The sequence below is a fragment of the Panulirus ornatus genome, chromosome 8 (genome assembly GCF_036320965.1).
Source record: "Panulirus ornatus isolate Po-2019 chromosome 8, ASM3632096v1, whole genome shotgun sequence".
NCBI lineage: Eukaryota > Metazoa > Arthropoda > Malacostraca > Decapoda > Palinuridae > Panulirus > Panulirus ornatus.
In genome coordinates, this window is record NC_092231.1 from 9,825,697 (window position 1) to 9,849,364 (window position 23,668).

The 23,668-nt window shown below is 47.2% G+C and overlaps 1 protein-coding gene across 1 annotated transcript in view; it reads right to left on the bottom strand.

The window, feature by feature from the left end:
* LOC139749826 (serine protease inhibitor dipetalogastin-like) overlaps window positions 1-7,014 on the bottom strand; it is a 98,630-nt gene extending 91,616 nt beyond the window's left edge. Inside the window, exon 1 of the mRNA XM_071664123.1 lies at window positions 6,271-7,014. Within this exon, the coding sequence (XP_071520224.1) occupies window positions 6,271-6,307 (37 nt within the window). The 5' untranslated portion in view covers window positions 6,308-7,014. The remainder of the gene's footprint in view (window positions 1-6,270) is intronic.
* Between the last annotated feature and the right edge of the window lie 16,654 nt (window positions 7,015-23,668).

Below are 23,668 nucleotides of genomic sequence, written 5' to 3' on the forward strand. Positions count from 1 at the left end.
GGCCGGATGGTCGTAAAGACCTCACGTAATGAGGAAGTGAGTTCCTGACTTGGACAAGACGAACGGAAGAAGAAGGAGGAGATTACACGGAAGTGAGGCGAGAGACCGGATCGGAAGGAGTGTCTTTTTCTTTTCTTTTCTTTTTTCTTAAAAGTTACCAACCTGAGGCGTCATTTCAACGCGTTCCGTGGGCCCGGACCGCCTGAGGCTTCAGCCCGTCTGGCCACGCCATCGTCAGCGAGACACACACACCGTCCGCCACACCGGGTGGACGTGGTGGGCCGTGTGATAAACACTGTTCTCGCCTGCCTGATAACGACCAGGCGTAGCGAAGACCAGCCCAGCGCCTACTGTCAACACCGCCTCCTACAACAACCAGCAACCCAAAACGTAGGCAGTTCCCTCCGGCCGTGGGTGCGACACGTGTGCTCACCTCATCGGCACAGTGTTTATACAAAAAATCTAAAGCTTTCCCTTCGAATTTTCTTAATCATTTCTTATCTCTATTGAAGTTAATGTGTAATGACAGTAATGATCTCTAAGGTAAAGGAGAAGAAGAAGAAGAGGAGGAGGAGGAGGAGGAGGAGGAGGAAAATTCTTATCTTCGTCTATATACGGTAAGGTCTAGTATAAAAATGCCATGTCCCTTGGCCGGAAGACACGATGGTCCTCCATATTTAGGCTGGGAAGCAGCCACTAACTGCGGGCGGCCCAGGGAAAGCATTTCCTGCAAGAGGAGAAGGGAGTGGCCTGGGGAGGGGGACGCCCTCGCTCGCCAAAGGTCCACGACGCAGAGCTCCGGCAGGACCACCACCACTTGGTTGGACCACGTCGCATACCTCTGGCTGGACCGCCAGCCTCCAAACAAGTTCCACTCAGCGTGTAAACATTTCCCTAAGATGACTTTCGGGAAGAACAAATATACAAGATGTGAGGTTTGGCATGCTTACCATATCAGTTTCTCCACACGACTGGTGAAGTTGTTCACGGTCAGAGCACGGCGCCTCACCCTTACATTCAACACAAAGTACAAAAACCCACTTGTGGATTTAGCGGTACAACAGCATCAACAACAACAATGTGACGTGGAAGTTCAAGGACCCCGAGCATATGTTTAGAAAAAGTGCACGTCCAAATTCGCGCCTGTGCTTGCTCGTCCATGTCACTTCTCCCTCAGAGGAAAGACTGTCTCGCGAGAGCGCTTGATGTCCTCCCTCAAACTTTGAGCATAACGCTATTCTTGGTCTGGGGTCATATTTTCTGAATCATGGGTTCGACTGCCGTAGTGAAGGGATTCAGTTCTCGTACAGAAGGGTTTAGCTGCATATCGACCGATCTTATTGCTGTCTGCGAAGGGACAAACATACACGACAAAGCTAGACCTTCACCTTCTCTTGCCTTTGTGAAAACGCAGCTGTCGTTGGGCGGGTCAGGCAGGGTGTTGTAAAAGACGAGACGAAATTACGACGCTCAGAAACGCAGTTAACTTCTCCTCTCCTTGTACGATGGCATCGCACCAGCAGGGTAACACTGTCGCACGCACGGGTTTAACGACCGCGTAAGACCCGTGTGTGTGTGTGTGTGTGTGTGTGTGTGTGTGTGTGTGTGTGTGTGTATCGTCAACACCTGATCCGGTGTAAGAGATCGGGATCATCTATTGAAACCGTTTCCTCTATAATGACGGCGCAACCTAACCCTAAACATTCATCAGATTCTGTTCGGTATCGCTGATCCCGTTAGAACATAAGAGCAGCATTAACAGAATCTAAAGATCTATGATAATCCTCTCAGACCGGTATGTGGGATCAGACGGCATCCCGGCAGCGATGTCTCACAAGTCTGGCCGAGGTGTTCAGCTTAGCGAGGTATGCCAGCCAGCCACCCAGCCAAGTCAGCCAACAAGGAATCAAGTGATCATATTTTCTTCAACAGGCTGACTCACCTGGTGAAAGCCGCACTGGTTTCCGCGTTATCGAAACTACAACAGTACCACAGGTTCGTCACTGGCACGACCAAAAAAAGAAAGGCCCCAGTACAACGCATTATTGATACACGTTCAGAAGGGACGAGCGAGCGATGATGAACGCTAGGGAAAACACGCGTCAGAAGATGACCCAGCGTCGCACTGGCGACATGCATAGGGCGCCCGCCCATTGGCAACACTCATCGGATGGACGTTCAGTGGACAGATCGAACAGATGCAGGTCCTCCAGGCCCGCCACAGCCCTGACGGGCAAGGAGAGGGAAGGGAGGGTAAAGTAGAACAGTTACCTCTGGTCGTACCGGTCTGACTGATCTAACTGTTACACGCCTTGTTACACATCATGTAATGACAACATTGTGACACCGTTTTCCGCAGGGGGGCGGCGGAGGAGCGGCAGCCTTGAATTCCACCTCCCTCGCACACACACACACACACACGGATGCAGGTCTTTGCTCCTCCGGCAGCGTTAAGTATGGCAACCGGTCCCCGCCAGGAAATCGTCCACATCAAAAAAAAAGAGAGAAAATATTACTGTTATTTGAGAGACGTAACGTTACGTGTGCGAGCAGAGGAGAGCGCGGGTGTTATAACGCGGGGTCCGCTCGACACTGAGGAGCCGAAAAAAAAAAAGAAATGGGTTCGTAACAGCAGCGTCTGGCGACAGATGGTCTATTGTGCTTTGGCCAATTGACTCAAGTGTGGCTAAGTCGAGAGACTCTGAGTCTCTCTCTCTCTCTCTCTCTCTCTCTCTCTCTCTCTCTCTCTCTCTCTCTCTCTCTCTCTCTCTCTCTCTCTCTCTCCTCGAAAGATATCGACTGTTTCCCGTCACTGATTTTTCACTGTCCTCACGACCCGCTCTCGATCGCGAACAGGTGTCCCCCCCCGCTTCCCTCCCCGAAGCAGTGCCAGGGATATAGATGTTAACGGGGCGTCAGAAAACGGGTTCTACAGTGCATGGGGAGGGGAAGGGGGAGGAGGGGGGTTGGGGGACAGGACCTATGACCAAGACTCAGCTGGGAAGGGGAGATGAAGAGGAGGGGGTGGGGAGAGACGAGATGCGGCCAACACACACATGTTTAATGTATGAGGGAACCGAGAAAAGGGTGATCTGTACCTCAGCAGGACATGTTGCTAATGAAGGAGGCAGCGAGAGAGAGAGAGAGAGAGAGAGAGAGAGAGAGAGAGAGAGAGAGAGAGAGAGAGAGAGAGAGAGAGAGAGAGTCTCCTAAAGTTCTCCTACTATTTGAAGACATTCATCCCAACTCTGATTCTACATTCAAACCCATGGAGCTGGAGCTTAAGCACCTCGTGTAGAAAATCAAGTATAACACACACACACACACACACACACACACACACACACACACACACACACAGAGCAGGAGGAGCCAACGAAGGTAGTCCCTCCACCTGTCCGTCTCCCATGAGGAGCTGATACTGAACCTGGTTCAAGAGGATGAACCCGAGAACCTGTCCTCATTCAAGGCCATGATACATTGCCCACTTTACAACATTACCTCAAACACCGGAGGAGTCGCATCAATATACTGTGGCGGTCTTTGTTTCGAACATTCCGCTCGTTCGCGGGACGGAAGTGAGTATTTTGTCTGTCCTGGGTGAGTGGCTGCATTGAATGTCGAGGACGGTGGCCCATGTCCATCAGTCCGTCTGTGTGGAAGGAAGGCCCCTGTGTGTGTGTGTGTGTGTGTGTGTGGTGATGACCTTGGAGAGCCGTGGTTTAACGCTATATACTTCCCCCCTCCGCATAGTCGTCACTGGCGTTGACGACGGGTTAACCTACTCGTACGTTGTGCTTTCAGGTCAGGTTATCATACGTTAACCTTCATGCACTATACAGTGGCACTGATGACTCTGGCTATTACCTATTACGTATCGTTGTTGGCCTTTACCCCTCGGCGCGTTGCTCCGTCATTCGTAATACGTGGCTTCAAGTTCATGGGATGTTTTACCGGTGTAAAGGCGGCTCATTCGTGGAGGCTATATATTTCGGTCTCGTGTCTTTTTCGTGTGTATGCGTTACGTTCGTGACTGCTGAAACCACGGAGCGGCTAAAATGACTTTCTTTTTTTTTTCTAATTAACAAGGGAATGCATTGTAAACATACTGGATGCTACAAGTGCTAGGTTGTAATTCTTTTTTACAGCTTTCCTTTGTGTAATCGTGGGCCCCTCCTAGATCCTGTTAGTTCCTTATGTATATATATATATATATATATATATATATATATATATATATATATATATATATATATATATATATATGGTGTGCGGGCTGTATATTCATGACACTAATAGATATGTATCTAAGCTTTACGTATAGATTATCAACCAGTTTTATTTGTTGAACAGCCTTTCACGACCTGCGTTTCCGTTCGACGCTGGATCACGTTGCATATCGCTCGGCAGAGACAGAAGCATCGCCCGGGAAGAGGCAGTGATCTGCAGACCGTGGACTATCAAATCATGATTTCCTCAAGTGTTATGAACATAGCAATAATCTGCGGTTCATCGTCACGCCATAAGATTTACGTTATCGACTTGAATACCTGAAGTTTTTATCCCCCCCCGAATATAAAAGACGCACAGCAGCAGTAGTTGTTCGCCAGCACAGGTGCTGTGTTGTTCTGACTCGTGTTTTCCCCGCGAGCTCTTGTGCGTCACTAATTGTCTTCGCTGTCGCTAATCATTTTGACTTGGCTTGTGTGAGTCTGCTGAGGGTCCGTGTGTTCTGTTGTTGATTCTTCAACTCACTGCCTGATGGATTTGGGGATATATATATATATATATATATATGTGTGTGTGTGTGTGTGTGTGTGTGTGTGTGTGTGTGTGTGTGTGTGTGTGTGTGTGTGTCTAAGCTAAATGTCTTCGTCATTCTAATATTCAAGCCATAAACACACTTCCCTACACTTACGTGAGGTAATCACAACTTCGAAGTGACTGTGGCATTTCCTGTCCCTCTCGCCTGAAGCACTCCCTGCAGGGATGAACCTCTCACGATATACCCTCAGCCTGAAGGTCATGGGGATGGGCACAGGACTCACTGGAATACCTCCACTACAGATGTATATATATATATATATATATATATTTTCTTCCTTTTGTGGAAGTCAAGGTGAGACTTGGGTGTTAGATCGGTATATAGACGTATATAGTCTGGTCATCCGAGACCTATGACTTCGACATGGACAACTCCAGGTGTTGTGTGTTGGTCGTGGTGTGTTGACCCGACATTCTTACGTTAAACACATCTCTGATTCGACGTAATGTTTTTAGAATGTATATATATATATATATTATATATATATATATATATATATATATATATATATATATATATATATATATATATATATATATATATGGGAGAAAGAATACTTCCCACATAATCCATGCGTGTCGTAGAAGGCGACTAAAAGGGGGGGGGGAGCGAGGGGCTGGAAATCCTCCCCTATCGTTTTTAATTTTCGAAAAGAAGGAACAGAGAAGGGGCCAGGTGAGGATATCTCCTCAAAGGCTCAGTCCTCTATTCTTAACGCTACCTCGCTAACGCGGGAAATGGCGAAAAGTATAAAAAAGAATATATATATATATATATATATATATATATATATATATATATATATATATATATATATTTATATATATTACATCATTATTATCAAACGAAGCTTGTGGTGTAGGGAGATGAAGAGGGTGTGCTGAAATGGTTTGGACAAATGGAGAGAATGAGTGAAGAGAGGTTGACAAAGAGGATGCATGTGTCAGAAGTGGAGGGAACACGGAGGAGCTGGACACCAAACTGGAAATAGAAGGATGGAATGAAAAACATTCTGAGCAATCGGGGCCTGAACATGCTGGAGGGTGAATGGCGTGAACGGGATAAAATGGACTGCAGCGATGAGGCATACAGGAGGCGACGTGCTGTCAGCGGACTAAACCAGGGTATATCACGCAACCGTGGGAAACCACTGAAAGGGCCGTGGAGCCTAGTTGTGGGTAGGAAGATATGGTTTCGATTGTACAACACACGACAGGAGGGGAAAAAGATAATGGACGTGAGCGAAAGGGGTCTTTCTTCGTGTGTTCTTGCGCTCCCTCGCGAATGCGGGGAAACGACAAAGAAATACCCTGAAACATGCACGATATGACCGGTATTTCTCCCTCGCTCTATACACCCCCTAAAAAAAAAAAAAAAACCCTAACCTAACCACTAGTCACGAGACTCGAACTTACAAGGATGAACACAAGGCAATCAACACTTACCGAATAACAGGGGCAGGAGAAGGAGAAGGAGCTTCATTCCTCTGGTCGTGGTGGTGGTCGTAGTAGTGAGTCAAAACTGCCGTTAAAGAGGTGAGACAAAAAATATATATATATCACTGGCGAGGATGACTATTTTCGTCCGCGTTGAAGTCCCCCAACACTTGCAGTTGCCACAGCGGAAACACAACAACAGCGGCACCACCCGCGGGGCACTCGTTCCGTGGCAACTGGGGTCGGGTCAGGAGAGCGACCTCGATATGACTCAGGCACCTACTTTCTTCTCAGGTCTTCCTGTGTTTCATCTACGACGAACGACGAGCGGACGAGGACGAGGACGACGAGGTGGACTTCTGACAGTGAAACGACGATTGAACTGTAGTGTTACGGTAGGTCTTGGCCGACCCGATCCTGAAGAGAAACGAGTTTCAACGAAGTTTCAGAAAGGGTTTGTTTTGATAGGTTTCTCTCTCTCTCTCTCGGTTTACCGTCGGTGGCCGCTCACTGAGTCAGGATCAAGTTCAAGAACAAGGTCGGTGTGTGCTCGCGCGTGTGTGTGTGTGAGTCTGTGTTTCGGGGAGGGGGTGAGACAGAGGGGCGGCGAAAGGCAGCGCGGTGTCCGCTCTGGCCCAGGACTGGGGACGGTGTAGTGGATGGATCTGCTGGTGCCGGGTTACCAAACCGTGTGGCCTGGGAACCAACGAGCCAGCTGTGGTGGTGGTGGTGTTGGCAAGACGGTGCCGCGGTACGGAGTGGGGTCTCCCGCGACCTCCCTCCTGTATTTATACTGGCCACCTCTTTCTCTCTCGCTCTCTCTTCCCCTCTCTCTCTCTCTCTCTCTCTCTCTCTCTCTCTCTCTCTCTCTCTCTCTCTCTCTCTCTCTCTCTCTCTCTCTCTCTCTCCCTAACCATCGTCTGCCTTTCTATCACTCTCCTTGTTTCTAGTGCCTCTCTCTTTCTCTCTCTCTCTCTCATAGTTTTCTCTACTAGCCTTCTTCTACCCGTGTTTATCTTTGTGTGTCTGAGTCTGTCTGTCTGTCTGTCTCTTTGTCTCTTTGTCTTTCTCACCTACTTTCATCTTAACTGTCTCATTCAGTGTCTCTACTACGTATTTCAAGCCTCTTGCCTGCCTCTTACCACCCGTCTCTCTCTCTCTCTCTCTCTCTCTCTCTCTCTCTCTCTCTCTCTCTCTCTCTCTCTCTCTCTCTCTCCCCACTACCAACTCTACGTCCATCCCTCGACTTCCCTCCTCCCCCCAGCCTCGTCGTCCTGTGCCCCACTTCCCCGATCGACGCGGCTTCTTCATGACTCGCCGATGTGGTGTTGCGGCAGCATCCGCAGTGATCGTCAAGCCAACTCCCTCCACCCTCTCTCCCTCATCTCACCTCACGAGGCACGCGGAGGGCGGTGCCCTGAACGTTCCTATTACTCGGCAATGCCACGGCTTCTTCTCTTAACTCGTCGTCCGAGTTCGTGTTCTTAATCGCCAGCCAGCGCTTGGCTTAACCTCCCTGGCGTGCGGGTGATGACAGCCTCGCCCGGTCGTATAAACTGTGCTCAGGTGTCTTTGGCGCCGACGAAGGCGAAAATAACACACGTCGAAGGGAAGGCGGCTGATAAGAGGTAAAGTAGTGCGGAGCGCCGGACGTTGGCCCCCGGGATGAGGGCCACTGGGCAAGCAGTGGATACCTGGAGTAGGACGTGGACCACACTCAACGGGCCCCACAAGGCGAAGGGGCACATGGTAGGGGGGGTGGTCAAGTGAGTGGTCATGTTATGGCAAAGGTCTAGGACGTCAGACCTAGGGAGCAGGACACTGACCTTCACGAAACGTGATTGGGAGTGATGCAGGACGTGAGCCATCACCCCCCCCCCCCACGAACCCCACCGAGGCCAGACGTGATGAATCCTCTGTACAAAGTCAAATCCCTGAGGTGTGAAGTCAGGTCCCTGAGGTGCAAAGTCAAGTTCTACCCAGGTCGCAGAAGACAGCAGCCCCCAAAATTCAAGGTGTGGACACCGTAGTGCAAAAGGCTTTGATCCCAATAGCCAGGACGTGAGCCGCGGGGTTGCACAAAAATGGCGCTCCGGAGTGAAGCATGAGGGCACCGGGGAGCAAGGATATGTGTGGATCCTTAGATTCAGAAAACAGGACCCCTGGTGCAGGACCCCTGGGACGTGGGTGCGAGACAAGGTCTCTCGGGGGTGTGCACAACACAAGGCCGCAGTACAGCACGGAGGAGAAGACCCCAAAGTGTAAGACATGTTGGGGGTCGGGATCCCCCACACAGCATGACACGCAGGTGTTGGAAGTAGGTCCAACAATGCAGGACATGCCGAGCCGCTCGGCGAATGACACGGGCCTGGATCATTGTGAATATATCTCCTGAGCAACACAATAATTGATCTTAGGTTGCAAGACAAAGACCAGCGTGTGTGTGTGTGTATGTGTGTGTGTGTGTGTGTGTGTTGTGTGTGTGTGTGTGTGTGTGTGTGTGTGTGTGTGTGTGTGTGTGCAGGATCTTGGTTCCTGGGTGCAAAACGTTGGTCACCGGTGGCATGCAGGACGTAGGTAACGAGACGAAGGACAGGCTCCTCACGGTGTAATGTTCGGTTCCTGATGTATAGAGCGTCGGCTCCCTCCCTCCCTCACCTCAGCCCTGGCGTGAAAGATGTCGGTCGAGTTACGGAGGCTTGGCGCCGCACTGAGTGGCCCTATGATGGAGGCCAAAGAGGGTGTCGGGCACGTCTTCTACAGGTTGGTGGACGCTGGCCTCCTGATGTAGGCCATGTGTAGATCCTGAGATCCAAGACGTGACTTCGAAGAACATAAGCCCATGGTGCAGGGTAGGAGAGGGTAGGGGTCGTTCTAGTGTGCAAGAGTGAGGGTTCACGGGGTGTCAGACGAGGGTGGGTCACGTGGTTCGGGACAGGGATGGGGGGGGGGGGGGGGGGGAGTGAGAGACGTCGTGTCTGTCGCACCAGAAGCAGAGAAAGCTGGGTCCCACGATGCTGGCTGGGCGTAGTACCTGCGGCACAGGACCAGTACTGGAGAGGTGAGGGGTCAGGAGTTCGAGAGATAGAGACCCGAGTTCGAGAGACACACAGACCCAAGGATCGAGATCGTAGAGGGGGGGGTTTCTTGGCTGCAGGATAATGGTCCCCCCAACCCCCCGGGTGCTGCACATAGAACATGGAATGATGTATGTGGGAAACAGGGTGTTGAGGGTGAGGGGGGAAGGTTGAGGGGGTCGAAAGATGTCTTTGCTTAGCTTCAGAAGGTGAGCTCCTGGGTGCAAGGAGGCGCTGCTGGTAAGAGATGTAGTACGTGGTGTTCGACCACCTGTAGGACATCAGCCCCAATCGGTGGGGTTACGAACCGAACAGCAAGCAACTCGAACAACAATGACAAGGAGGCAATTTATATTGGGGGGGAGGGGAAACATACATCATGTTCAGAAGCAAGTCTTAATTAAAGACCAGTGACCAGAGAGACTGTTTATGTATCGTGATCCTATGATCGAATATTCTGAAGTACATTATACCACGAATTATCTTTAACACATTCCTTGCACAGTCTCTCTCCTCTTATATATATATATATATATATATATATATATATATATATATATATATATATATATATATATATATATATATATATATTCCTAAGAGTCCACGGGGAAAATGAAACACGATAAGTTCCCAAGGGCACTTTCGTGTAATAATCACATCATCAGGGGAGACATAAGAGAGAAATATAACAGTCAACTGATATACAACGAAGAGACGTAGCTAGAACGCCATTTGGTAAACATGTGATTGTCCAAGACAGACAACGAGCGTATCATAAACTTTACTTATATATATATATATATATATATATATATATATATATATATATATATATATATATATATATATATATATATATATATATATATATACATATAATTTACATTTTCTTTTCTAGTTCTGTCTGGAGGGCAGCTTTGCCAATTTCAGCAGATACATCGTTATCTTCGAGAGCCGATACATCAAGCCCCAAAAGGCAACTTTATAAATGCATCAGCGACTTGCGAAAAAAAAAAAAAACCACTCGTCCGGTCAGAGGAGTCGGCCGCTCTCATCCATCCGATAACTCTGAAACTATGAAGAACACATCTCATGTACTGCCTCAGTCAACGACTGGGGGCCTCTGCCCACCCATCGGTATGACAGCCCTCAACGGATGTAGGGCAGAACGGAACAAGAAAATGAGGGCCTGCCTGTGACGTGTGTGCAGACGCCGTAACTTCAAGATGCTCGAGAGAGAGAGAGAGAGAGAGAGAGAGAGAGAGAGAGAGAGAGAGAGAGAGAGAGAGAGAGAGAGAGAGAGAGAGAGAGAGAGAGAGAGAGAGAGAGAAACGACAGAAAGAAGATAGGCAGATGTGTTTAGCATCACCATCATCGAGGCCGAGGTGTCCGACTCCTAGCATCATCACTTGTGAGGTCTGGAGTGTGTAGCCTGGAGCTGGGCGGCTGCCAAACCAACTGGAATGCTCGGATGTGAGCTTCCCCCTCCTCCTCCTCCGAGGTGGTGGTGGTGGGAGGGGAGTATTGCCCCTGGGAACACACAAGGTGACCCCCACAGAGAGTAGGGCATCAGTCCTGGAGCACTTGGGGTGGCCCGGGGCGCAGGGCATGGGGTTTTAAACGCAGGTGGAGGACGCTGAAATACTGGAGGAGCATTTTGAAGGATGCGGGGTCGGGCTGATGGAGGCTGTGGCTGTGGGGTACCGAGGATGCGGGACGATGACCCTACCTGTCCAGGAAAGGCAGCTTCGGCTTGTAGGATTATAACCGTGGAGGGCAGGATGAGGCGCCGGGTCGGTGGTACACGGGGGAAGGGTGTGGTTTCCCTAAGTGCTATCAGATCATATAGTGAGGAGCCGAGACCTGCTGATATTAAAAAAAAAAACATGGGTTCTAGGGCAATAAGACGCGAGACTGAGGGGTACAGTGTGTTGGTCTCACGTTCCATGAAACAAAAGAGTCTCGAGCGCATATCGTGAGCCTTCCAGGGGTAAAGGAATTAGGCCTCATTATACAGGACTAGATCCATCTTGTGCCAGACGTTCTTCGCTCCGGGATGTCGGGCATGGGTTTCCAGGGATGAGGAGGGGTGGTTGGTATGAGCCACTCTGCGTGACGGAAGCCTTGAGGTGCTGAACGTGATTTACAGAATGGAGGAACAAAAAAAATAGCCCATCGATTGCAGGATGTGGGGCCTATTATCGGAGTCGAGGGCCTTGGAGAGTAGGGTGGGGCCCAAGAGCTTATGACGGGGTCTCTGGGGTGCCGGAGGAGGAGGGGGGAGGTCTTGGGTCCTAAGCCATTGAACGGGGGTCCCAGAAACCAGGTTATGAGACCCGGAGTGCACGGGGCACAGGACGCAACTTCTTGGTTCCAGGATGTGGCTCCTGGAGTCCAAGACATGGTCCCTGGAATTTAGGACACCGCACTTGGGTTGCTCACCTTTGGCCTTGAGCTGAAGGACGTGGGATCGAGTGAAACAAGCTATTCCTATAGGACAAAAGCCAGGACCTTCCCCCCAGGGGAAAGGATGCTAAAATAGGACATCAACTCATGGGTAAAGACTGAAATCTTTGAGATGTATGATCAGATCCTTAGGATGCAGGTCGTGGGTGTCGGTGTACAGGGCGTGGGTGCCATATGCAGGTCGTGGGTACCGGTGTGCAGGTCGTGGGCGCCGGCATGTTGCTCGTGGGTGTCGGTGTGCAGGCCAGGGTTGCGAGTCAAGATGGTCACTGCCTGGGTGAACACAGGGAAGTGGTCAAGAAGAAGGATCGTCTCACATCACTGGCCGTCAGTTATCTCTGTCCTGAGCGTGCGTGAGTATGCGTGTGTAGGTCTCCCAGCCCCCGTGTGTTTGTGTGTGTATGTATGTAAGTATGTATGGCGTCTATACGTGTGCGAGGTTATGTGTGCATGTGTACGTGCATGTGTATGTTTCTGTCTGTCTGTCTCACTGTGTGTAATCACCTATTTGCACTCTATGGGATAGGAGTATTACACTCGTGAGGCCCCAATCCCTTGAACTCTTCCCAAACATCAGAAAACTTTTTAAGCTTCTATATGTCCTCAACATCTACCACCTCATAACTCAGAATACTCCATTCATCCATTACTCTTACACTGTTAAAGGCACGTTTTTACATCCTATAAAGCTCCCTCAGATTTATCATTGATGAAGAGACGTTCTTCCACACGTCCTTCCTGCCGTCTGTGTGTTGCTCATCTTCCAGGTACGACCCGAGGCCTTCCTCTGAGCTCCTATATCACCATGATCCCTGAGGAGACTTAGTCATTCACCATGTCTGCCTTTATCTCACTTTGCCTCTTGAGTGCTGGGATCTCGGAGGAAGCGCTTCCCTCGTCTTCCCGTGACTTCTTCCCCCTTACATTCGGGAAAGCACTGTTTTCCCCGCACGTTGCTGGCTGGCTGGCTGGATCTTTCTCTGTCCTTTCAGGCTTTTTAGCTCATGAGAAGAACGACCAAGATCGTGGATGATAACACGGACTAAATCAGAGTTCGAGCATACGCCAACGACGTTCTTCATCAGCATTTTCATGTACACGAATCTCAAAGGAAACATTTTTGATGCAGATAAACGTATGGCTTCACCTCCCCTGATGATGTCATGTTTTCCAGAGGTAAAGTCATGCACTGCGTCCACTCTTGGCTCCTCTGTCGCAGGCCAATTCGTGTAGCATGAAACTCCCATGTGATACCATACGTGTGACCTGTTCCTAGTCTCTTGAAATCTCATTTCTTTTCATCTGTTCTGACTGAGCTGAACTGGCCATATGACCACGAGTGCCGCAACCTTTCCAATCCTCATTCCACTTGTCTTGACTGGAATGACCCAAGCCTTCATGCAACCACTGATGCAGCTTATCCATGTCCAGTTCCAAGGTGTTACTGCACACTCTTGATTACTGCTTACTTGACCACTGTCGTGGGTTTGCCATCATCGACAAGTGTAGTCACGTATGACACAATTTAACCTTCTAGCAAATGTGTCAACATACTTCAGGTGATAATGGTGTTGCCGGTTTTCAGGAACTCTTAATAGATTTCTTCCTCTCGTCAAGTTTGTGAGACTTCAGTCTGACATATGTTCCTTTCATCTAAAAGTTCAAAGTTTAGACTCACCAGCTGTGAGGAACATTACCAAAGACCTTCCCTTGCTCAGAGACTACATAGTTACCCCACCGTCAGTCTGAGAAGTCTAGATTATACTCTTCTGCTTCTTCTTCTTCTTCTTCTTCTTCTTCTTTAAGGACATAATACATCAGTTGGTAAGTTTCATTTACCTAAGAACTGATCCATTTTTTTCCTGGCCGTCTTTTTCTTCTCTTCTTCCACCTTGTGTTTTGCGTCCTGTTCCTCATCTTTTTTTTTTCATGGTATATCTTTTAATCTCCCTTGCCTGCTATCTCCAGATGAACCGATGGTATTCTTTACCTCTCCTCCCTCCTCCATGTTCGGCTAATATCCAGCGACCGACTCCAGCGCCAATTTCGCAAAACTTATCATATAACGCATCTGGTCTCGGAATTCAACCCCAAGGTCTTGTGTTCCTCAGAAATCTGTTCATCCCTTCGTTGCTACTCGTCCACATATGTCTTCTGTTATTGAGGTTCTGGCCTTTTCGAGTGAGGCACTTCGACACCCAACACAATCCAACTCATGGACAAAGAGTTAAGTTATAATCTCTCTCTCTCTCTCTCTCTCTCTCTCTCTCTCTCTCTCTCTCTCTCTCTCTCTCTCTCTCTCTCTCTCTCGAAGAATGGAGCTCTCTATATATGGCTATGACAACTTCAGGCAGCTGCAGATCATCAAGAACGGATGCCAAACAGTTGGTGGACCAACATTTCCCTCAAAGGCTCACTCCTGTCTCCTACGCGCACGCTTGCCACACTGACACACAGCCCAAGAAACGATTCGGCTATTAAGATATAGAAAAAAAAAAAAAGAGTAAACGAAATACGTTCTCCTGCACGACTCTACCGAGGATTTCGTATCGCCACGAACCTTCGCTTCGAAGAGGATCCTTAAGATCTCCTCCCTTCAGTACATGGCTGTTTCCCCAAGACGATGAAAGCGATAACCTACAATGCACGGCTAATGTTCCCGTCTACTGTAATCATTCCACATTACTCTCATTAGCGCTCATTTGGATTCGCCAGATCTTGCGAGATTATATACTGACAGTCCAAATAATCATACTTTGTTTAATCACATGCCTATGTTTTTTTTTTGTTTTTTTTTTTTTGTTACGGGTGTAAACCGTCAACTTTTCCCGTTTTCTCTTTTCTTCCTCGTCACTCCTCATTACTCCAGGAATGACTGGTGTAAATCCACATCCTTCGTTAAGTCTTATCATTTCGTCTGTGTCGCTAACGCCTGGCCTGATTTTACGGATGATGGCCAACGTCTCTTCGACGACAAAAAAAAAGAAAGAAATCCTTTGTTGCGCCTCACTAAAACCCCACACGCCATCGCTGGTGCTGGCTGGATACTACTGTCTGGTCTGTGTCTTGTAGCTTCAGGGTATTTCTCCCCTCTACTGACGGTGTGTGTGTGTGTGTGTGTGTGTGTGTGTGTGTGTGTGTGTGTGTGTGTGAGTATCATTCTTTTAAATATTATTCTTAGTTGCTGTCTCCCGCGTCAGCGAGGTAGCGCAAGGAAACAGACGAAAGAATGGCCCAACTCTCACATACACATGCATATACATAAACGCCCACACACGCACATATATATACCTATACATTTCAACCTATACATACTTATACATACAAAGACATATACATATAGACACAAGTACATATTCATACTTGCTGCCTTCATCCATTCTCGTCGCCAACCCGCCGCAAATGAAATAGCACCCCCCCTCCCCCCGCGAGGTATATATATATATATATATATATATATATATATATATATATATTCCTATGAGTCCACGGGGAAAATGAAACACGATAAGTTCCCCAGTGCACTTTCGTGTAATAATCACACCATCAGGGGAGACACAAGAGAGAAATATAACAGTCAGTTGATATACAACGAAGAGACGTAGCTAGGACGCCATTTGGTAAACATGCGACTGTCCAAGACAATTACGAATTCACTTTTCACATCAATGAGTTCTTCCAGCAAACCAATTCTTATCACTTGTTTCACAGTTGGTCTTGTTTTACAATTACAACATTTGACTAAATCCTGCCACTTGCTGTCTCCTTCTGTCTTGGGATATCATTCCCTGTGCCCACAAACCTTCTCAACATATCTTATCATGTACATAAGCCTTCATCTCTACACTACATGTCTCTGCTGTTTATTCTAAGCTCATCAATAACCTTTCTCCACGTTCGAGGCTCCAGTCACGGCCAGAAGTCCACATCGATGTTAGGCCTTAACCGAAATATTTACAGACGTTAAAGATATGGCAAAATTAGGAGAGGAAAAAAAAACATTTCAGGAGTTCTGGAAGAAGTGGAAAAGAGGGAAAATATATGCCTTTAAAAGAAAAAGATGCGGGTCTTAGTTGTGCGGAAAGACATGAGGAAGCACAGAGTTCCAAAGCTCAGAAGAGAAAGGAAAGAAACAGATAACACAACGGTTCAACTCTGAGTTCCTGGCGACCACACAATATTCATGTGACGCAGGCAGTGTGCTGGGTACTACGAGAGGTCAAGCTAACGAAGAATTAGCTCTCTCGAGTGAGGAGCAAAGTGATACTTATATGCCAGGGGATGTGAAGCAACACTGGGGGATGTGAAGCAACACTGGAGGATGTGAAGCAACACTGGGGGATGTGAAGCAACACTGGGGGATGTGAAGCAACACTGGGGGATGTGAAGCAACACTGGGGGATGTGAAGCAACACTGGGGGATGTGAAGCAACACTGGGGGATGTGAAGCAACACTGGGGGATGTGAAGCAACACTGGGGGATGTGAAGCAACACTGGGGGATGTGAAGCAACACTGGGGATGTGAAGCAACACTGGGGGATGTGAAGCAACACTGGGGGATGTGAAGCAACACTGGGGATGTGAAGCAACACTGGGGGATGTGAAGCAACACTGGGGGATGTGAAGCAACACTGGGGGATGTGAAGCAACACTGGGGGATGTGAAGCAACACTGGGGGATGTGAAGCAACACTGGGGGATGTGAAGCAACACTGGGGGATGTGAAGCAACACTGGGGGATGTGAAGCAACACTGGGGGATGTGAAGCAACACTGGGGATGTGAAGCAACACTGGGGGATGTGAAGCAACACTGGGGGATGTGAAGCAACACTGGGGGATGTGAAGCAACACTGGGGATGTGAAGAAACTGGGGATGTGAAGCAACACTGGGGATGTGAAGCAACACTGGGGGATGTGAAGCAACACTGGGGGATGTGAAGCAACACTGGGGGATGTGAAGCAACACTGGGGGATGTGAAGCAACACTGGGGGATGTGAAGCAACACTGGGGGATGTGAAGCAACACTGGGGGATGTGAAGCAACACTGGGGGATGTGAAGCAACACTGGGGGATGTGAAGCAACACTGGGGGATGTGAAGCAACACTGGGGGATGTGAAGCAACACTGGGGATGTGAAGCAACACTGGGGGATGTGAAGCAACACTGGGGGATGTGAAGCAACACTGGGGGATGTGAAGCAACACTGGGGGATGTGAAGCAACACTGGCGGATGTGAAGCAACACTGGCGGATGTGAAGCAACACTGGAGGATGTGAAGCAACACTGGGAGATGTGAAGCAACACTGGGGGATGTGAAGTAACACTGGGGGATGTGAAGCAACACTGGGGGATGTGAAGTAACAATGGAGGATGTGAAGCAACACAGGGGGATGTGAAGCAACACTGGGGGATGTGAAGCAACACAGGGGGATATGAAGCAACACGGCGACGTAGGGCAAGTGGGCCCAGCCTCGAAGTTAGACTAGGAGAGTTGAAGCCGTACTGGGGAGATATCTGACATGAATGTCAATCTACCGTTGAACACAATTTGAAAGAGATCGACAACTGTGATGAACATGTTCAATGGTCGCTAAGGTAGAAGTAATATAAAAGTCTTAACGAGGAAAGATATCTTGTAGGATAGTGTGTATACGACGCTCACTGACCCCCTCGGAGCAGTACGACAGTTTCCGCTGGACGACAGGCAGCGAGCACCTCAACTGTGGAGGCAGGGACTGACCTGCCGGAGGCACCATGAGTTATCACCACAATCGTCAAGTCTTATAAATCATAATTCTTTATCTTTAAACATTTTCTGGTATGATTCTTTATACGATTTCATTCACAGACAGACCGACACTGACAGACAAAACGACGAACCGAAAAAAAAAAAAGACACCGCGAATCCTTGAGATTATGTGATTATTGAAATGACGAGCAATCTCACGGGTATGATTCACAGGGGGGATATGACATCCTTATTTACCACTTCTCCCTCGCACAGCTTATGGTCGTGTGTAATTGTGTGGCCATCACTTGTGTGTTGCGGGGGGAGAGGTGTCTGACACTTGCGTCCTCCTTAACCTTGTATATGCGTAGTTTAAGTGCCATGTCTTTACACCTGAGTATGTAGACACACACATACACACCCTAGCTCAAGTCGGGTACCCCAATGCATCGACTAGTCACGAAGGATAGACGAACACCTGGGTTGGATGTGAGCCGACTGCTTGGATTCGAACACCAATGCTAATTCATGGTCTGCAAGTCTAATCACAGTATGTGTACAATTACCTCTGTGCAATGTACAAGGAGGGAGTTTTACACTTGTGAGGCCACATCTCTTGAATGTTCTCTATTACCACACGACCTGGCAAATCTATATATGTAGCCTGCATGTGTGTGTGTGTGTGTGTGTGTGTGTACGTGTGTTGTGTGTGTGTGTGTGTGTGTGTGTGTGTGTGTGTGTGTGTGTGTGTGTGTGTGTACGTGTGTGTGTGTGTGTGTGTGTGTGTGTCTGTGTGTCTGTGTGTATGTGTGTGTCTGTCTGTGTGTGTGTGTGTGTGTGTGTGTGTCTGTGTGTGTGTGTGTGTGTATGTGTGTCTGTCTGTGTCTGTGGGTGTGTATCTGTGTGTGTGTGTGTGTGTGTGTGTGTGTGTGTGTGTGTGTGTGTGTGTGTGTGTGTGAAAGCACTGCTTTAAAACAGGATTTAGAATCTACCATTATACAGCCACATCACTATACATTCGCAGGAGGAAACAGCCGAGTTTCTGTATGTATGTACGTCGGACGTTGAGGGGAAGGTCAGATAACGCGTGGGCGTGCGGCCGCCATCCCCCTCTGATGCCGCCTTCCCATACGGAAACGGTCGTGTGTGTGTGTGAGGTTCCCCTGGACGTGTGTGATGGGTCAAGTGGTCTCTGCTGTGTGTGTGTGTGTGAGAGAGAGAGAGAGAGAGAGAGAGAGAGAGAGAGAGAGAGAGAGAGAGAGAGAGAGAGAGAGAGAGAGAGAGAGAGAGAGAGAGAGAGAGAGAGAGAGAGAGAGAGAGAGAGAGAGAGAGAGAGAGAGAGAGAGAGAGAGAGAGAAAGAGAGAATGTATTCTCAATGGCTGGTCATTTAACCTTCGGCAGGACACTAAACTGGAAGACGCGATAGTACGATCATCGCCTTTGTACACACTGTAAAAAAAAAGTATCCTACGACTTTCAATGTGTAGCAATATGACACAACGGACGAAAGTTTTTGAGAAATACCCATTGGTCTGGGCCTCACACCGGTAGCCCTAATTTCGTGACACTATAACACATCGATTACTTGCGACATTACCTGTCATTTGCCGTAAAAATAAACGAAAAAAATAAATAACGATTTCATATATCCATGGAAAAACCTAATAAAGTGGTACTACTATAAGCATTACGAAATTTGTCCCACAGTCACGCTTACCAACCCTACCGAGACAACACGAGTCGTACTGATCATTTCGAAATTCATCGGATCCATCGGTGAAGATACTTTCTTTTTTTTTTTTATCGTGTGTATATAATCTTCTTGGTATCAGAGGGAATGATGTAGTGTCTGAGTCACGCCAACGGGAAGGGTATCACAGTGGCTAGACATTACTCGTTCCCCTCCCCCTTAAATTCACCTTATGATGATTGGGCAGGTAAGTCGAACGGACGCCAAGATAGCAGCAACACCACGTCGTGGTCTGTGAGGTAGGGGCTGTGGTGGTTGTGGTGGGAGGGAGGCCAAAAAAAAAAATGAAAAAAAATGTGGTTGTCGTGGTGAGGGAGGCAGTGTGAGTCGTTGTGGTAAAGGGAAGCAGCGTGTGGTGTTGTGGTGAGGGGTTGGGTTGGGTTGGGGAGGGGGGGTCAACGTGTGGTGCAGTGGTAAAGGAAGTCGAACATGTGTTGCTGCGATTAGAGGAAGCACCCGCCCAGTTTCCACCAGTGAGTGATGGCCAATGTATTCCACGACCACGCTTGGCCAACCGCTGTTGTTTTCCTGCATCGGTGCACCAGGTAGGTAGGGAAACAAAAAGGAGGGGGAAAAAAAATAGCAACCACGAAAATACTCTCTAGTGAAAATCCCTCAGTTTGCCTTAGGAATCTCGACCACTGATGAATTTAAATCACCCATCACTACTACCCGGTCTCTCATATCAAAGTTTTTGGCACAATCACTCAGCTGCTCCCAAAACACTTGCCTCTCATGATCTTTCTTCTCGTGACCAGGTGCATAAGCACTAATAATCACCCATCTTTCTCCATCCACTTTCAGTTATACCTACAGCACTCTAGAATTTACTTCCTTACACTCCCATGACTCCTGCTTTAGGAGTATTGCTACTCCTTCCTTAGCCCTTGTCCTCTTACCAACTCCTGACTTTACTCCCAAGACTTTTCCAAATCATTCTTTCCCTTTACCCTTGAGCTTTAGTCTACTCAGAATCAGAACATTCAAGTTTCTTTCCTCAAAAGTCTTACCTATTTCTCCTTTCTTCTCATCTTGGATACATCCACATACATTTAGACACCCCAGCCTGAGCCTTCCAGGAGGATGAGCACTCCTTGCCTGGTTCATTCTTCTGTTCCCTCTTTTGGAAATTGAATTACAAGAAGGGGGAGGGGGGTCCAAATCTCCACTCCTGCCCTCTTTTGTTGCCTTCTACGACACAGAGGGAATACGGAGGTAGAAATCTTTCTCCTCTACCCCAGGGATATATATATATATATATATATATATATATATATATATATATATATATATATATATATATATATATATATATATATATATATATATATACATATATATATATCACACACACGATGAGATAATACAGGGTCTGTGCAAATGGCAAAACGGTGAGATGAGAAGTCATGTTCGACGAGGCTGTCTGTATGGACGGAAACAAGTGATGCGTCGTTGAGGAACCTTACCGCCCTAAGGTACCCCATATCACCCCTTGTTCCGGCATGGTGTGCACTCTCCAAGCACGAGAGGCCATGTAAACGACCTCCGGGGGTTATAGAATAATAATAATAATAATAATAATAATAATGATAATAATAATAATAATAATAATAATAATAATAATAATAGTAATAATAATAATAATAATAATATAATAATAATAATGATAACAATAATAATAATATTAACAATAATGATAATGATGATGATATAAAAATAATAATAATAATAATAGTAATAATAATAATAATAATAATAATAATAATAATAGTAATGATGATGATATAAAATAATAATAATAATAATAATAATAATAATAATAATAATAATAACAATAATAATAATAATAACAATAATAATAATAATAATAATAATAATAATAATAATAACAATAACAATAATGATAATAATGATGATATAAAATAATAATAGTAATAATAATAATAATAATAATAATAATAATAATAATAATAATAATAATAATAATAATAATAATAATAATGATGATAATAAAATAATAATAATAATAATAATAATAATAATAATAATAACAATAATAATAATAATAATAATAATAATAATAATAATAATAATAACAAAAATAATAATAATAATAACAATAATAATAATAATAACAATAACAATAATAATAATAATTATAATAATAATAATAATAATAATAGTAATAATGATAATAATAATATCAATAATAATAACAATAATGATGATAATAATATACACGACCAATCATATCCAATAATGAAGCACGAGTATTTGTACCTCAACAAACACCCCTCTTGCCATCCCTATCCACCACCTTTCATCATTAGTTTCTCTCTCTGGACGTAGGAGCCACCCGTATGGTTGGACAGTGGACATGTAACAACTCACACATGATGGATACCTCGTCATTCAACGGGACGTTCATGTAATCCTGGTGGGCCAGTGAGGGAGAGTGTGGATGATGATCCCCTGTGGTCCCTCCTCCTCCAGATCTACGCGACCTCCTCCCCGTTGACTGATGACCCACGCTGCACACAGACCCACCACACCTTCCTCTAGTTCTTCATGCCAACACATCTATGAAGGACCCACTTATGGTGGAGCGAACCACTTCTTGCCGGCTTTACCCACGACATATTACACGACATTACCTTCATCTCGTGATCCCCCCGCTGCGTTCTTCTACTTCCCGCATCTCAAAAACAACACCGCCGGCTTCCAAACGACCTGGGAACCGTCTCACCATCACTCGTATGTTCTTCTGTACCTCCTCGGTTGGCTTTCAATTATCATTCTTATTTACGTTTCTTTTTGAACACTCTTCCTCCTCCTCCTCCTCCTCCTCCTCCTCCCCTCCCCGCAAGTCCTATAGGGGCGGACCAGGTACACAGAGCCTCTCAGATCGCTCACACACATCCTACACCCCGAGTCCTGGTCCAACACCCTGGCTACATCTGCCCATCTCTCCCCGCGCTACATCCCCTCCTGGTTCCACCCTCAACCGTACTGCTATGTATTTTTTCATTAGCCTCTCCCTCGCTGTACGTCCTTATCATCTTAAAGAGACTTTCATCCATAAATCTTCACTAAAGTATTTATCTACACCACATATCCACACGTCCCTCTTCACTCCAGCCTCCTCACTCCACACATACGACACCCAGGTGAACCTATCCTGACCTACACGAACTTGGAGTTCACACCTAACCGTCAGCGGTGGGCGCAAATAAACCCATTCATCTCGGACACACTCTGCACTGAACCGACTTTCCCGTTCCACCAAAGCTTTCAGTGTATCTCCAATCATCACCTTTTTTTCTCTCTCCCGTTGCGCTACGCTACAGTCATCTCTGCTTCCTGCAGCAGTTACCTTCATATTTCTGCTCCGCGCTTCACTTTTTTTTTCAGGGTGGGAGAGAGAGAGAGAGAGAGAGAGAGAGAGAGAGAGAGAGAGAGAGAGAGAGAGAGAGAGAGAGAGAGAGCTCCTCCTCCTCTTCCCCACCTGCAAACCACCACTATCCCGCTGACCCCTGGGAACGCTGCTTCCCTGAGTGTTTGCCGGTGGAGGTGTGCCATGGTCACTGTTACGACTCTCGTAAGGTCAACTGATCCTCACTCAGGTCAGTGGCTGCCCCACTGTCTGCTGCCTACACAGGAGAGAGAGAGAGAGAGAGAGAGAGAGAGAGAGAGAGAGAGAGAGAGAGAGAGAGAGAGAGAGAGAGAGAGAGAGAGAGAGAGAGAGAGGAACTTATTTACGAGTACTCGTCCACAAAAAGACGGGGGGGGGGGAGCACAGCTTACGGAAGATGCTTCGTCAAAGACCAGCTCCTGAATGAAAGATGAACAGCTAGGATAGCTGTGAGCCTGCAGGCTTGGATATTCGTGCTATGTCTTCGCACATACACACACAGGACACCCCAGTCCAGGCCTGGTACCCATCTACCGACCAACCCCGAAAAGGATGATGAACATCTAGGGTTGGTTATGGGCCAACTGTAGGAACCAGAATTCGAATTCATAAGGTCCCGACTCCGAGCAGACCCACACTGACTAATGGTCAGTAACGCTAACTACATTGTATGTGTGTGTGTGTATGTGTGTGTTAGTGTGTGTGTGTGTTGTGTGTGTAAGTGTGTGTGTGTGTGTGTGTGTGTGTGGAGGAAACCTTCAATTCAACCACTTCCTTTCGGTCGTAAATTACCGTAATACATCCTACGCGTCTCGACATTAACATATTCGCTACTGTCGTGGTGAGAACATGACACATGGGACCCGTTTTTCTTGCAGTTTGCAGGTGACACACTTAATGTCCTCGTTATCCCACTGAGAAAAGAACCGAACGACCCTTGAGCACGACTGTTGCTCGACCTTTGACCT